The sequence below is a fragment of the Notolabrus celidotus genome, chromosome 14 (genome assembly GCF_009762535.1).
Source record: "Notolabrus celidotus isolate fNotCel1 chromosome 14, fNotCel1.pri, whole genome shotgun sequence".
Taxonomy (NCBI): Eukaryota; Metazoa; Chordata; class Actinopteri; order Labriformes; family Labridae; genus Notolabrus; species Notolabrus celidotus.
The window spans coordinates 21,773,984-21,789,326 of record NC_048285.1 but is presented as its reverse complement, the minus strand read 5'-3'; the positions used below and the strand labels follow the sequence as shown (position 1 = coordinate 21,789,326).

At 40.3% G+C, this 15,343-nt stretch overlaps 2 protein-coding genes across 3 annotated transcripts; one reads left to right on the top strand and one right to left on the bottom strand.

The window, feature by feature from the left end:
• Window positions 1-109: 109 nt before the first annotated feature.
• gfm1 (G elongation factor, mitochondrial 1) lies at window positions 110-14,045 on the top strand. Its single transcript, XM_034700940.1, has 18 exons — window positions 110-306; window positions 438-590; window positions 695-827; window positions 1,563-1,767; window positions 2,658-2,774; window positions 3,090-3,240; window positions 6,186-6,340; window positions 6,470-6,554; window positions 6,661-6,798; window positions 7,114-7,215; window positions 7,330-7,386; window positions 7,482-7,619; window positions 7,946-8,028; window positions 12,224-12,386; window positions 12,509-12,653; window positions 12,738-12,898; window positions 13,007-13,060; window positions 13,540-14,045. Exons 1-18 carry the CDS (start codon window positions 232-234, stop codon window positions 13,669-13,671), a joined length of 2,247 nt encoding a protein of 748 aa, XP_034556831.1. The 5' UTR covers window positions 110-231; the 3' UTR covers window positions 13,672-14,045.
• lxn (latexin) lies at window positions 8,158-14,677 on the bottom strand. 2 transcript variants are annotated; one of them, XM_034700946.1, is made up of 7 exons: window positions 14,196-14,677; window positions 10,735-10,911; window positions 10,574-10,636; window positions 9,958-10,132; window positions 9,591-9,727; window positions 9,351-9,413; window positions 8,158-8,508 (listed from the first exon to the last, which is right to left on the bottom strand). In XM_034700946.1, exons 1-7 carry the CDS (start codon window positions 14,373-14,375, stop codon window positions 8,392-8,394), a joined length of 912 nt encoding a protein of 303 aa, XP_034556837.1. In that variant the 5' UTR covers window positions 14,376-14,677; the 3' UTR covers window positions 8,158-8,391. The 2 variants fall into 2 exon arrangements, with proteins under 2 accessions (XP_034556837.1, XP_034556838.1); XM_034700947.1 differs by lacking the exon at window positions 14,196-14,677 and adding an exon at window positions 11,166-11,286.
• Window positions 14,678-15,343: the final 666 nt, after the last annotated feature.

Genomic DNA, 15,343 nt, shown 5'->3' with positions numbered 1-15,343 from the left:
CAACTCCAAATCATGTTTTGTTCAACCCACTGTAACGCTTTCACAGTCTGCTGTATTCATTTCGAGAAATGCGATTGCTCTTAATTTTGTCCCCTTTGCTTTTCCGTAGACGCGGAAGTAACGTTTCACAACCACCAGGGCCCCGGCGTGACATTCACCGGGTTGTCTGAGTCGGGGGTTGTGTAAAAGGAGGACCACGACCACCCTGAGCCCGACAGAACAGATTTAAAAATGAGGGTACTGAATGCAAGTCTTTCTTTGGGCAAAAAGCATCTTTTGGCACCAGGAAGCGTCACCCTTAAAAAGGTAGGTGACATCAGTTGTACCGATTTGACATCTAAACCGTGTTGCTCTGCTACCAGTCTTTAGCATTTCATAATGGGTAAACAGACAGACATGGGCTTGAATATTGATCTTATCTTGTTTCACTTCCACAGGTTCTGATAAACAGCTGTCGGTCATGTTCCTCTGGGATCGTTCCCAACGAGAGGATCCGCAACATCGGGATCTCGGCTCACATCGACTCGGGGAAGACCACCCTGACCGAGCGTGTCCTCTATTACACCGGCAGGATAGCAGAGATTCATGAGGTGAGTGCCGAGTTTTTATTTCTATGTATATTAATGAGGACGTAGCTGTAAGGTACACACGTGTTCAGCTTTCATAATCATATGTGCCCCTTTTTGTCGTCCAGGTGAAGGGGAAGGATGGTGTAGGGGCCACCATGGACTCAATGGAGCTGGAGAGACAGAGGGGCATCACCATCCAGTCAGCTGCTACATACACTATGTGGAAGGATCACAACATAAACATCATTGACACACCAGGTAATAAAAGAGGATCAAGAACTCTCAGTCTGTGGTGATCTGGTTTGGTGAAAAGGAGCAACATAGGATGAAATATCCTGTCTTCTAATCCCTTGCCTTGGGTTGTGCACATCCATGATGCAATATGACAATGTCCCTTTCTTATATCCCATGTCAGTCAAACCAGATGCCCCCAGTTTATATCACAGGCTTCCTGGTGTATATTCATAGTGTCCAAGCCCAAGCAAAGCACCCTGTTGATGTCCTCACAAAGGTTAATGTCATAGAAGGTTCCAAGACCTCAAAAGACACCATACAACAATTTCCATAAACTGAGAAGTAGTTAAAGTTTGAGAGTAGAGATCAAAGTTACCAAAATTGGTGGAGGGCCTCTTTAAGGACAATTTCCGCTGATCTTGCACATGTGTGGTGATGTTCTCAAATAAGAAAACACTTATGACCTTCACATAGAAACCAAATATTAATTTTCATGTAGGGGTCTGATGGAAGTAAGTCAGTAACCTCACTTTTTTGGGGGAGTCTGCTGAGTCAGTGTCAGGTTTGACCAGAGTTTCTTAGAATTCACCAATTTTGTCTTGTAGCAGGAGTTACGGTGCTGTTAGTTATGTAAAGTGCTCATTGGAATGTTATTGGCACGAATAGCAGTAGAGTTCAATCAGTATCATGTGTATGTGTGTTGCTTTTCATGGCAATAGTATTTTCTTCCTTCTGAAAGTCCCTGTTGTTTTCCCTCAGGTCACGTGGACTTTACCATTGAGGTGGAGCGAGCGCTGCGTGTCCTGGATGGAGCTGTGCTGGTTCTGTGTGCGGTGGGAGGAGTCCAGTGTCAGACTATGACAGTGAACAGACAGATGAAACGCTACAACGTCCCCTTTCTCACTTTTATCAATAAGCTGGACCGCATGGGTTCCAACCCAAACCGGGCTCTGCAGCAGATGAGGTATGACACATGGATACAAACTCCTTATCAGCTACAAATTAGAGCTGGGAGATATGTTTTAATTTATTTATAAGCACTGATAACATAACAGCATTTTGTGTGTGAGCATAGGTGCTTTAATATGATACATGATTTCTATGAAACAACAAACTATGATCTGGGCTTTATCTTTGTTTTAACCCCCAGCAGACCCAGTCAGAGTTTAGTAAAGCTATAATACATGTAGTAAATGTGTAAATGTTACAGTAAGATCCTACATCAAATCACAATATAGATTAAGATCTATTTAGTATTTCCCTTCTGTATTTTCAGGATAGACTCTTTAAATTCTGCATGCATGCACATTTTCTGAGTTATTCCAAATTATTACCCAGCTTTCTTACTGATCATCTGGCTGTGTAGGATGCTTGATTCTGATTGGTCAAAACCCCATGACAACGGTTATTAATTTTCACTAACATCAGCAATGGCAGAGGCAAACTGATCACACGTCATGTCTGATCAATCAGTGGTAAAGAGTTCAGATTGTAAGTTGACGTAACACTGTTAGTTTCTGTTAGCATCATATTGGTAAACATTGTGGCTGAAACGTTAGTTTCGGTTTTGCATCCTGTCTCATCCCTTTGGGATTAAATTTCCCATAACCACCTCTTAACATACATTACCCCTTATTTATTAGTTTATATAAATGAACTGATAAATGTAGATCAAGAGCATGGGAAGTTGGAGTGGATTCAATCCCTCACAGCTAGCTCTATAAATGATTTACATTAAATCATCATTCCAAACAACACTGTAGTAATCATCTGTGGTATTCCTTCCTTTATTTATGTTCCTTATTTTGATAACTTGTTCATCTGACCTCATTATTTTCTCCTGTCCTACTTCAGAACTAAACTGAACCACAATGCAGCCTTTGTGAACATCCCCATCGGCCTAGAGGGGAACATGAGAGGCATCATTGACCTTGTAGGGGAGCGGAGCATGTATTTTGACGGACCTTTTGGGTGAGTGATTCTTCACTGTCAAGACTTCAGACATCTCTGTTATAGTGTAAGACGGTTATTTATTATCATCATTTGGAAACCTAGAACGTTCTGATCACTGTTTCTCTATTGTCATCATCTCTTAAAAGGTTTTTATCCGCAAAAATATATATTTTTTACTATAATGAAATAAAGGCAGTGGTAGTTTTAAAGACTTGTAGGCATCAGAGCGTCTTTTAAGTGTAGAGTGTTCATTGATATCCCTGTTTCACTGTTTTATAGACTCTGGTTTTCAACAATATGAGGCTGATTTATCTTGTTTCTCTCTCCCTGCAGTCAGTCTATCCGCTACGATGAGATCCCGGCAGATTTCCGTGCTGAGGCTGCCGACAGGAGGCAGGAGCTGGTGGAGTGTGTGGCTAACGCTGATGAAATGTTGGGAGAGATGTTCTTAGAGGAAAAGATCCCAACTAATGAAGACCTGAAGGTTAGTGACCTCAAACGCCACATCAGCTGCTCTGAACTGGTTACAAAACTCTGTGAGTTTGATACTGATGCCTCTTTGAGACGAAAGCAAACAGCGCCATCAGATAAGGGTCTGACATTTTCACAAAGTTATTTTTAACGCCTGTCAGTGCTGTCACAGAGTCAGATCCACTAAACTAAACATGCAACATGCAGACTGAAAGAGCCTATGCTTTCATTTCCCCTGGAAGAGTTTCATGGTGAGTTGTATGTAAGGAAGGAGGAGAAGATTTTTACCAAGTAGTATGTAAAGTGACTCAAGATGAAAGTTTGTTTTTATTTTTTTGCACAAAGAAAACACTGTTGCTCAATAACAAGAGTCAGGATAATAAGATAAGATAAGATATTACTTCATTGATCCCCAGGGGGTAAATTCAGTTGTTGCAGCAACACAGACATAAGTACAATCAAGAAAAAGTTCCAATTAGTAAAATAAAATAAGTAAAAATAGAAATAGATAAATAAAGATAGAATACATCATGTAGACTTGAGAGGTAAATCTAACAGTGACTAACTACTAACCTGTTGAAAGCAATGTATCAGAGGAGCCAAAAAAAACAGTAAGGGCTGTCAACTGGCCTCCTTACTGATAAACATTCAACATATATATAAATATATATAGAGAGAGATATTTGATACAATAAAAAACCCTGTAGCCTATATACTAAATAAGAAACATTCAGCATGGCAACCCCCCCAAACAGGGTTTTTTTGGGGGGGATTAGAACTCATTTTAGACCCTGGTTCCTGCCGTTCCTCAAAAGGTCCCTAGTTCCTGGGGAATGTTCCTGCAGTCGAAAATCACCTTTAAGGACCAAGTATTTATATCTTTATATATATATATCTTGTTGTTTTATTTGTCAGTATGTCGGCGTGTGTCTTGGTACACAGCTACGAACATGTAGCTATGTGGCTATGCTAACTAGCGCTAGCACTTTTCCATGATAAATAAAAATCATCCACTAGATCTTCAAATCTGCAGACGTGGGAAGTAAAACCGACCTTTGTGTTTATTAAGACAGCCTACAACTAGCATGCCTCCCTCCTAAGCTCCTTGTTAGCACACATGTGTGCAGGTAATGAAAAACGGAGGAGGAGTTGAGTTGTATTTTATACAGTCTATGGGCTGAACAAGCTCCGAGCTCTGACTCCGTGACAGACCGGATATTGTTGTGACGTAACAAAAACACGGAAAATTGAAACGGCTCGTTTCAGCACACATTTATAAAAAGGTGGAGAGATCAATACAGGGGCAAAATGGATTTTTTTCATTTTCGGGGGGATTGTAGACATGCCAGGGACACATATTTCAGGTAGAGAACCATTAAAAAGTCAATTTTGCATGATATTTCACCTTTAAGACAAAAAATGAAGTTTAAAAAAGAAAGAAATTAGAATAAATGACAACAGTAGCAATAAAGTGAAAGAAAGTAGGTGAATATACGAAGAATGAGGATTATGCCCATAATAAGAATGGCATTCATGATAACATGTAACATGGATTACACTGAGGATTAGAACCAATGTGATGTTGCATGGTTTAATTGAGCTAACAAACATCAGCTGTATGGTTTGTTTTTCTCTAATGGAAAGTAGAACAGCTCATTTAAAAAAAAATGTTCTTGCAGACATTGCGGTTACTTTTAAAGATACTAGAACAAACAATCTTGTAGTAGAGACATACGGATAGATAACATTATAATGACTTTTTTCATAGCTGCTTTGAAAAGAGAGAATATTTGTAAAATATTAAATTGCGTGTAATAATGTGAAGTGTGTTTGAATATACACTGAGGACCTATTTGTGCTTTTCCATGATGGAAACACCGGACTGTTCTTATCTCTCTGCACGCCACTTCCTGTTGATGAACTGTGATGTTCAACTGTGACTCTTAACCACCATTAGAATAACAACAATTTATTTTAGTAGTAACACGACAGCCACGCCAACAGCTCTGTGAGCCGTACTCAGGGACCATGGTACTTGAGCTAAAAGTCACATTGGAATTCCAGCATACTAACACTTATAACACTTTCATAGCTCTTTCAGTTTTACACTCATAAGACAGAATATGAGAAAAAAAACATGTTTTGACACATGGATGGCTCTAGTGGATGGTAAGAGAGCAAAAGTCAGTATGATCCATTTTCATTTAATTTCAATTTGATGCTCAGACCATGATAGTGGAATTCACGGCTAAACTTGACTCTCAGACACAGAAGACCTAGGAGACTCTGAGAATGAGTGCAATGCCAAGTCAGTTCTGTCAAACCATCCCTTAAGTTTCACTTAACCATATATGGCTATTCAGTGGATACATTAATGAATCCTACTCTTGCCTAACTATGAAGATTGACACTACAATATGTGGATACAACTGTGCTCTGTCCTGGAGTCATTAAGTCTGAGAAACAGATAGCTATGAACACAATTTAGGAGAATGATCTTGATTGTCATATCAACTTTGTCTTGCTTACCAACCTGTCGCGCCTTGCTGGCACTGGCTCTACTAGATGGGAGGTTTCTCTGCTTCTGCACAGGCCTGTGACCTTAAGCTTGACCTAGCATGCCTCAGCGTAATCTAACAGTAGGAGACACTCCGATTTGAACAGACTGAGATGTGTAAAACATGCATACATGAGACAACAAAAATTCCATTACAATCCATGCTGGGGCCACTCTAAATGGAGGTGCCTGATACAATGAAATCCATCTAAGAGTTTAACTTAAGCTCGATCGAGTCCCGGTATTTAACTTAATGAATTTGTGGAATCATAAGTTTTTAAGGTCACTTTATGGCCCTTTACATCCATGAAAACCTTTCGAAATTCTTTAAACCTGATGTGTAAGGGTGAAAATAACAACCAATTTGCTGCCCAGCTCTCACCTCACCTCTCTTCCTCCAGGATGCTATCCGCAGAGCGACAGTTCAGCGTCTTTTCAGTCCTGTGTTGGTGGGCACAGCACTGAAGAATAAGGGCGTCCAACCTCTACTTGATGCTGTCCTGGATTACCTGCCCAACCCCACTGAGGTCAAAAACTATGCTATCCACAATGACGAGTGAGTATTGACCTGGGTCTTCAATTTGTAAGCACCAAGTCAATTCAGATAGATATGTATTTAATGCATCGTACGATTAATATCTCAACTTCATTCACTGCAGTGTGTTTATTTTTTTGTCTGTATTAGAGATTCAAGTGAAACATCAAAGATTCAGATGGACCCTGCAAGAGACTCTGAGAACCCTTATGTCGGTCTGGCCTTCAAACTTGAAGTGAGATACTGAATATACTCCTCCTTGTTTTTACTTCTGCAATTCAGCTCAATGGAAAGATTCAAATTGTCTTATTTTGTTGTTTCCTGTTGTTTCTCTTCAACAGGCAGGGAGGTTCGGCCAGCTGACATACGTGCGTGTGTACCAGGGCTGTCTGAAGAAGGGGGAGTACATCTACAACACACGTACAAGCAAGAAAGTCAGAGTTCAGAGGCTTGTGCGTCTCCACGCTGACCAGCTGGAGGTGAGGATGAGTAAACATCCATCATCAGCAGGCAGTCACAGCTCTCAGTTTTCCCTTGTGGTTTGCAGTTGAAAGAGCAGACCAGTCAGAGGTTTTAGCTTCCCTTTATTTGTGAACTAGTAGAGTGTTAAGACAACAACCACATCCCCCCCTGATACCAAAATGACACGCTTGGATCAAAACAAAACACGAGGTGTTTTAAAACTCCGTCATATACTTCTGCTTTTTAGATAAACACATTTAGATTAACCCTGGCGTCGGATTTGACACCTTGTTCTCTCTCTTATTTCAATCCACCCTTACATGTTCCTTCAGGATGTGGATGAGGTTTATGCTGGAGATATTTGTGCCCTGTTTGGAATTGACTGTGCCAGCGGAGACACTTTTACATCCAGGACCAGCGCTAACCTCTCCATGGTGAGTTGGATGTTTTCAACTGAGAAAGAAAAAAAGATATTCCAAGTAGTTTCCCTCTTGAATCTGTAATGCAAGTAGAATCTTGTGTTTATATGTTGTCACTTTGTGCTTTAGGAGTCCATTCATGTCCCAGAGCCTGTTATTTCCATGGCAATGAAACCAGCTAACAAGGTAAAAAAATTACTTACATTACCCATACATATGTTTACTGTATATATTCTACTCTAGAGTCTGAACTGCATTTAATATCTCCTCTTTTCCACCAGAATGACCTGGATAAATTCTCTAAAGGTATTAATAGATTCACAAGAGAGGATCCAACGTTCAGGGTGCAGTACGACACAGAGAGTAAAGAAACCATCATCTCAGGGATGGGCGAGCTGCACCTCGAAATCTACTCCCAGGTACCTCATCAGATAACTTCAACATGTGACACATTCTGGGGATGCATTGATGAGACACATTTGGGTTTTACTGACAGTGCATTAAATCTAGCATACATTGATTTGTGGCAGTTTGGAGCCGTCTTAATTAAATGTAAAGAGTGCTTTTGGGTCGGTGCCACCATCATTTACCTCTACTAACAAAAAAAGTGGATCATTGACATTGATTGCTTTTGGATAAGCTCCTTTTTTTCTTTATGTAAATGTTTAACTCTCATGAATGTTCGTTTGTTTGACCTTTTTGTTCCGCTTTCCTTCTTCCCTTCCATCTTGTTTTTTTGTTTCAGAGGATGGAGAGAGAATACAACTGTCCGTGTGTGATGGGGAAGCCCAAGGTGGCTTTCAGGGAGACGATCACAAGTCCTGTATCGTAAGTGTTGATCTCCACACACTCCCCACAGACTGTGGTCTACACACACACACGCACGCACGCACACACGCACGCACGCATGCACGCACACACACACACACACACACACACACACAGCCAAGGCAGCAGTCTGTTTAAACAGTTTATTCAGGCGAAATAACAATAGCAACCATAGGTATCACAAAAGTAGCAACAGTTAAGAACAACCTCACTATATTTGGTGGATTCATTTGGTTTGTGTCGATATAATCCGTCTGAAGTTTAAAACTTTGTGCTGAGACATCATTGGCTTAGTGCTTGAGTACAAATGGAGCTTTGCAAAGCTTTTTTGGTTGATACAGCAGTGTGATAAATGTTGGCACTTTAGTTTATCTCTGGAGGTTTTTCACAGTTATGGCAGTGTGGCAGCTTCTCCATTTTCAGCACTTTAACGCCCTCTGGAGGAGACCAGGTGAACAGCAGTTTCCAGTGAATGATTTCCTGCAAATACAAACACATGAGGGAGAAATATAAGAAACTAGGGAATAAAACCTAATCTTGCATGGTGCCTGATCCGAAATTGATCTTCTCATCTCACTGTATTGCCAACTTGTTATTCTGATAGGTCATTAATAGTTTAAGTTATCAAGCAGATGCTTTGTGTTGACAGCCTCCTAAAAGGTAGACATTTGGTATTTATGATCAACTCAGCTTTATTTATACAACACTTTTCATACACAACAGCTTGTAGCCCAAAGTGCTTCCCAACAAAATGAAAATAAAGATATAGAAAGCAATAGTTACATGAAAATAGTAATGAGATCATTAAAATAATCAATTAAAAATAGATTAAAATTGTAGAATAAATAGAATTCAGTAAAATCAAATAAAACCACTAAAATCAGAATAAAAAATAGATAATGCAAAAAAAATAAAAACATTTTTGACTAAACTCTTAAAATCACTCTGATTTTAAAGCCAGATTTAAAAGATAGATAATAAACTTCCTTCAGAAACACAGAGGGCTGTTTTGGCATCCAAAGTCATTAAGTGCAACAGTTTTGGTGCATAAAAACAGAATGCTCTCTTTCTGTTGCTTGTGTGGGACACATGAGGAACATTTAAGTGGGAAAAGGGGAAACATTGATAACGCGATTAAGTCATTTAGTGTCTTTTTTTATTTTTGTCCTTTAACTTTGGCAAATTTTAGCCTTAACAGAAATGCTAAATCAAAGCTCTGGACCTGAGTTGTAGCATCAATTTAAAGATCTTTTTTTAGGAGGATGATGGAAATAACTGACATCAAATATCATATCAACAATACTTTAGGAGACAGTGATTACCTGGGACACCATGTCATGCAGCAGGATGTGAGAGTCAAACTTCAGCTGGTCATTCTCAGTCGCCTGCAGAAAAAAAGACGAATAAAGTAGATGATAGAAATGTAGTTTAAAGAAACTAGGAATGATTACATCCACCTTTTTAGCCTGATATGCTTGGAAAAAGTCCAGAAGATAACAATTCTGTCTCTAATGAACAGGTCATACAGTTGTATGAAGCAGACAACAGGTAATACATCCTACCTGTTGTGTGATGTTGGCAACCTGAGCCATGTTGTAGAGGGTGTTTTCTGTGGATTCGTTCAGCATGATGAAGCTGGAGGCCACGATGCCCAGGTGCCAGAAAGGCCTCATGTCCGGATCAATGTGACCATGGCTGTCTGTTAGTCAGAGAGTAGCTGTGTTATTAAAGTTGTTACATTGTTCTGTCAGGGTTAAAAATGTTGTGTTAGCAGTGTTAAGAGGAACACAGAGGTTGCTCAAAAACCACAAACACTAACAGTGCTGAAAAACCAAATTGCTTCAGTTTCTGCTACAGATGTTGGGTAATATTACACTCCCTGTGCTGATTAGGAGCTTAAGTATGCAGTGAATGTTGGATCATACATACCAGGTAAATATTGTGAAGAAACCAGGTTCGGGCTGTTCTTGTATTGCTGATATAAAGCCTCTTCCTGAGCTGTAATGTTGACTTTAAGGAGCTCTTCACAGGAGGCCTGGACCTGAGCTGAGCCCTGCTGCTCGACCCTCGGAAACAAAACCTCTGCAGAGCATTTCTCTGTAGTCTGTGAGGATGTTAAACAGAGGTGCGGTTTTAAAAAGAAGAACAATAGGCAGGTTTGATAAGAGAGAAGCAGAGTTAGAGGGTGTGGTCCAGATGTTGAAAAAACAGCCAGTGAGTCATGGTTGCTTCACAATGACTCCTTTAATCTGCTGTTTAGTTTAGTCCAGCCAGACCTGCTCACGCTGAAGCAAGAGATTACTCAGTTTTTGTTTACAGAGTTCAGCTAAGATTGCTCAAAGTATGCTCCCATGAACAAGATGTGAATGTAGTATTAACTCCTGAAAGCAGCAAATCACATTACTACCACCAGGGCTAGTTTAAAGCCTGTCATTGTTGTGATGTAGGAAGAAACCACCACAGAAGCATAGTTTTAATCTGTTTCAGGTATGTTAAACCTTTATGTGTAAGCCCCGTCTTATAGCGTGATGGAAAATCCTCTTACATTGCTGATTATCTCCTGCGCAGTGATCTCCAGGTGATACTTTCTCCCAGAGTCTGCCACATCCTGAAAACAGAAGACAGAAAAGAAGTAGTTGATAGCAGCGTCTAGTCTTTTGTTCCATTACTTGAAAATAAGCAGTAAACTGTAAAAGTTCAGCCAACCTCTGCATTTCCACTGTGCACCCTGTGCAGTCCAAACAACCTGTACGGAGAGCCATAGCGGGTGTTGAGGTAATGCTGGACCACTTTGGCCGCCCGCTGAGCCGGGTAGTGATTGGGGTTCAGCTCTCCAGTGGCCATAAAATCCTCCTCAGCATCCACTTTAAGGAGCAGGTCTTGCTGTTATGCCAAAAAAAGACACAATAAAGACAGAGACAAAGACAAGAGTATAGTCAGGATAGAGGCTGCTGTAATGAACAGGGCTGGGCTGCTGGAGGACTTTGACCATCAGGTGTCAGCAGGTGTCAGTTTGTTCCCAGATAAGAGAAACAGACACATTTAATGAAAGAGAACATTCATTGAGGAAAGTAGAAGAGACAGTGTGTATGCATAAGTCTTTGGAAAAGTAGAACTGAACAGTTTCCTAGTCTTGCCTGTGATTTGGCTTCACAGTGGAAAGTTTTATCAGTCCGTTCAGTCTCAGCTCAGCTGCTCCTCATGCAAGTGGAAAAACTACTTCCCTCTTCCTCTGACACCAGAGCTCAGAGAGGACCGCCCCCTTCTTAAAGAGACAGACCTCTTTTTCAGCTGTGTCCTCTGCTTCAGCTTGACATCAAGGCAACAAAAGCCTAAACATATCCATATTATTCTGTCTGCTTTACGGATGGATACCGCTGCTTTAGTTTTGCAGTAATGCAAGTAATTATGAAGCATGTTTCAGATTTCAGTTATAGTGAGCCTGAATGACATCAGACATGTTTCATCTTTATCGGCAAATACTCAGCACTGTTGTTCAATTACCAAGAATTAAAATTTTGACTCTAAAACATAAAATTTCTACACAGAAATAAAGATTATTATTTCATTTCACCTCCTCACAGTTACTGCTCCGCTATACAATAATAACTCATTTAAAGCTGCTGTTGGTAGTCACAGAGTAAACATCTGTTCAGAGAGAGACTTCGAATGTCAACACTATCCCTCCCAACCAGATTCCCTATTAGCCCCACAACACAGATCGGTGTGTGCAGTCATGATAGTGCCGGACTCATAACCAATCGGAGGATGTAGTAGGGGCTGCCCCTTAACCAATCAGGACAGAGGATTGGAGATTAGCTATGATTGGTCTGTCATAAAGGGAACGAGGGGAATAATAACATTGCTTGATACAAAGGCATTGGAAAACGCAGAGATTTTGCAATAGTCTCAAATTACTCCACTTACCGATGAGTACTGATAGGCATTATGACCTTTTTTCCAAACCCAGCAGAAAAAAAAATGACGTTTTTACACCATTCCTACCAACAGCAGCTTTAAGGTTATTTATTATTCTGTGCTTTTGTTATGGCTAGAACAATAGTACCTGTCATTTGCACCATAGTGAGACATCATAAAGACACATTGCTCAGAGATGCTTCAACAGAGCAGACTCTAATGGTTCTACTCTTATGTCACTTTGAAATGTTTATATTTTTGTCTCATTTCATTGCAGGTTTGACTTCACTCACAAGAAGCAGAGCGGCGGCTCCGGGCAGTTTGGTAAAGTTATTGGAGTCCTTGAACCTCTCGAGCCAGAGCATTACACCAAGCTGGAGTTTGAAGACCAGACCGTCGGAACCAATGTCCCCAAGCAGTTTGTACCAGCCGTAGAAAAGGTTTGTATTTCTGGCTTTACTGTTTTTACAGTCTCAAGGCAGCTCTGTTGATGTGACATGTCTTTAAAAAGGAGTGATGTACTCTTTGATATTTCATTTTGTTCCTTCCCATCATGCTGCAGGGTTTCAAGGAGGCCTGTGAGAAGGGACCTCTGAGCGGGCACAAGATCTCAGGAGTCAGATTCCTCCTGGAAGATGGAGCGAATCACATGGTGGACTCCAATGAGATCTCTTTCATCCGAGCAGGAGAGGGCGCTCTTAAACAAGGTGAAGACAAACCCACTTTCTGACTCACTTTTTTTGTGTAACTTGTTTTAACATTAACGCTGGTTTTTAATTTCCTCTCGATAGCCATGGAAAAGGCCAACACGGCCATCCTGGAGCCGATCATGTCGGTGGAAATCGTGGCGCCTCAGGAGTTTCAGGGAACGGTGATCGCTGGTGTGAACCGTCGGCACGGTGTCATCTCAGGGCAGGACGGAGCTGAAGGATACTTCACTCTGTACGCTGATGTGAGTCTGCTTTTAATACTTTCTCCAACATACAACAAGTACAAACAGTATCTAGCTTACAACATTCTTTCACTAATTTGACTAATTTCTTCCTGTTTCTTCCAACAGATCCCCCTCAATGACATGTTCGGCTACGCTACAGAACTCCGCTCCTGCACAGAGGTAAGCCTAGATTTAGTCAGTTTTGTGCAACTTAAATACCTGATTTAACAAAAAACTTATCCTCTTTAAAATCTAGTTAAGATTCTAAAACTGAGGCCTTAAATTTGTGCTGCGATAATGTTGTAGTGGCATATCTGCTCTAACCTTCTGGAGAAAAGTATTGACGCTGAATAAAAAGTCCAGCGTTGTGTCTGCAATCTTTCTCAGGCTGTTTGTGTGACATTGGCCAATCAGAGAAAGGGACACTATCCTCAATGTGGAAGTGATAATAAGAGGGTCATGTAGTCTAAAATATTATCTTAATCTGGGGACTGACATTCATCTGAAGGACACTCCGATAACAGTATCAACATGATGACTCATGGTCAGACAAATAAAAACTGGAGGACATAGATAGAAAAAAAAAATCACTTTTACAGAGTACAAGAAAAAATGAAGATGACTTTTTCATCCTTTCTCATCATCTGGTACTTTTTCAGGGAAAAGGAGAGTACACCATGGACTACAGCAGATACCAGCCCTGCCTGCCAGTCACACAAGATGATCTTATTCACAAATACCTGGAGGCTACAGGGCAGCTTCCAGCAAAGAAGAACAAGTGGAAGAGCTGAAAACTGTCACACTGACCCAACTGTTGAACTTTGAAGTTAATACCTTCCCTCATCTACCTGCCCATCGTCTCAACTATGAGACTTTAATTTGTAGAGCCATAAAAAAAATACCTTGACATTTTACTTTGACTGAAAAAGCTGCAGTTTCTCTAATGTTTGACCCCTGTGGAAAACATATTTATTACTTTTATTTGTAGAACAATGTGAAGCCTGCAGCAATCATTTTGCAGGGTAGTGGAAAGCTCTGTGTTTGGATTTGAGCTAATGGTGGGTTTTTGTACTATGTACAGAATGCTCCTGATGTAATGATGAATGCAACAAAGATATATCTGTCTTTTAAAGAATATTTTCTGTGCAAATTCATGTCTCAACAACTTCTTATGAGCTCTTAATTCTTTTTTTTAATTTTTAAAGAATTCCATCATTGTTTTCAAATTCAAACATTTTTTGCAGACACAAATCAAATGCAAAACAAAAAGGAAAATTATAAGCTTCAAAAGGGATCGGGGTAATTTTCTTCTCACCTGCCCCAGGATTTCTGTTTCCTCCTCTGTGAGCTCTGGCACTGTGTTAGGATGAGCCAACATGTCTGCCGTGTCAGCCTCAGGACTATCCGTCCTATTGGGGTTCCCAGTTACCCCAATGAACACGACCAGAGCAACGACAATCCACAAGCTCATTATAATCTCCCGGTTAAGACGCATTAAAAGCAAAAGAGCACTTCTGTGAGAGAGTGCAGGCGGGGAAATGACCCTCCTGACAGTGAGGAGTTATGTAACTGAGAAGAAAGGGAGGGGAAGCAGAGAGGAGAGATTGTCCAGATCCTGCTGTCTTCCTGTTTAGTGTTTGCCCTTTTACCTCAAAAAACCGCTCCACTTTTACTGGATCTGTTCTGTGTTTGCTCTCATACTACTCACTTTAGCTGTCAGCCTTTAAATGTTTCAGCGCCCTCATAAGAGGAGCTGATTAGTTTCAAAACAGTCATCCCATTAAGAGCTGCTGCTGGTGAGGCAGCTGTGATTAATGTTTGAGCTTGACGGGCTGCAGCCTCACCTGATAAGTGAAATGAAGGGGAGCAGGACTTTTGTGGAAGAAAGTTGAAACATCTTGAGGTATACTTGCAAAATTCACCCATATAAAGACTCACTACTAGAAAGCAGAGTTGTGCAATAACATCAGGATAGCATCAAAATGAAATGCAATCACTCTGTGTATGTGGGCTATCAACAGCAACAGCACTGCCAGAAACATTATCTTTTGTTTTTATAAATAGTTACAGAGATCGAGACAAACAAGTGAAGTTTAATGTACCCTTACATTTATCAATAGCGATTGCAATAAAGTTTAGGTCAGAACTTAGATAGTATACACATGTATTGTTTTTGAAATAAGATACAGATAGAAAAAAAACCAGCCCCAGATAAAATAAAAAAAAGATAAGTGAAAGGGTTATTCTTATACAAGAGGATTAGGGTGTTTTTGTTTTTTATTCTGTGAAAAAAGTCAGACTTTTATTTTAATTGACACCTTTAATTTTTTTTTCTCACTTGCCCACGAAAATTCATACTTTTTTTTTTTAGAATTCTGACTTTGATCTCAGAGTTTTTAGATTTAAGTAAGAATTCTGAGATTAATCTAAAAAGCCAGTAGAATAATTAAATGTCACCTGGAC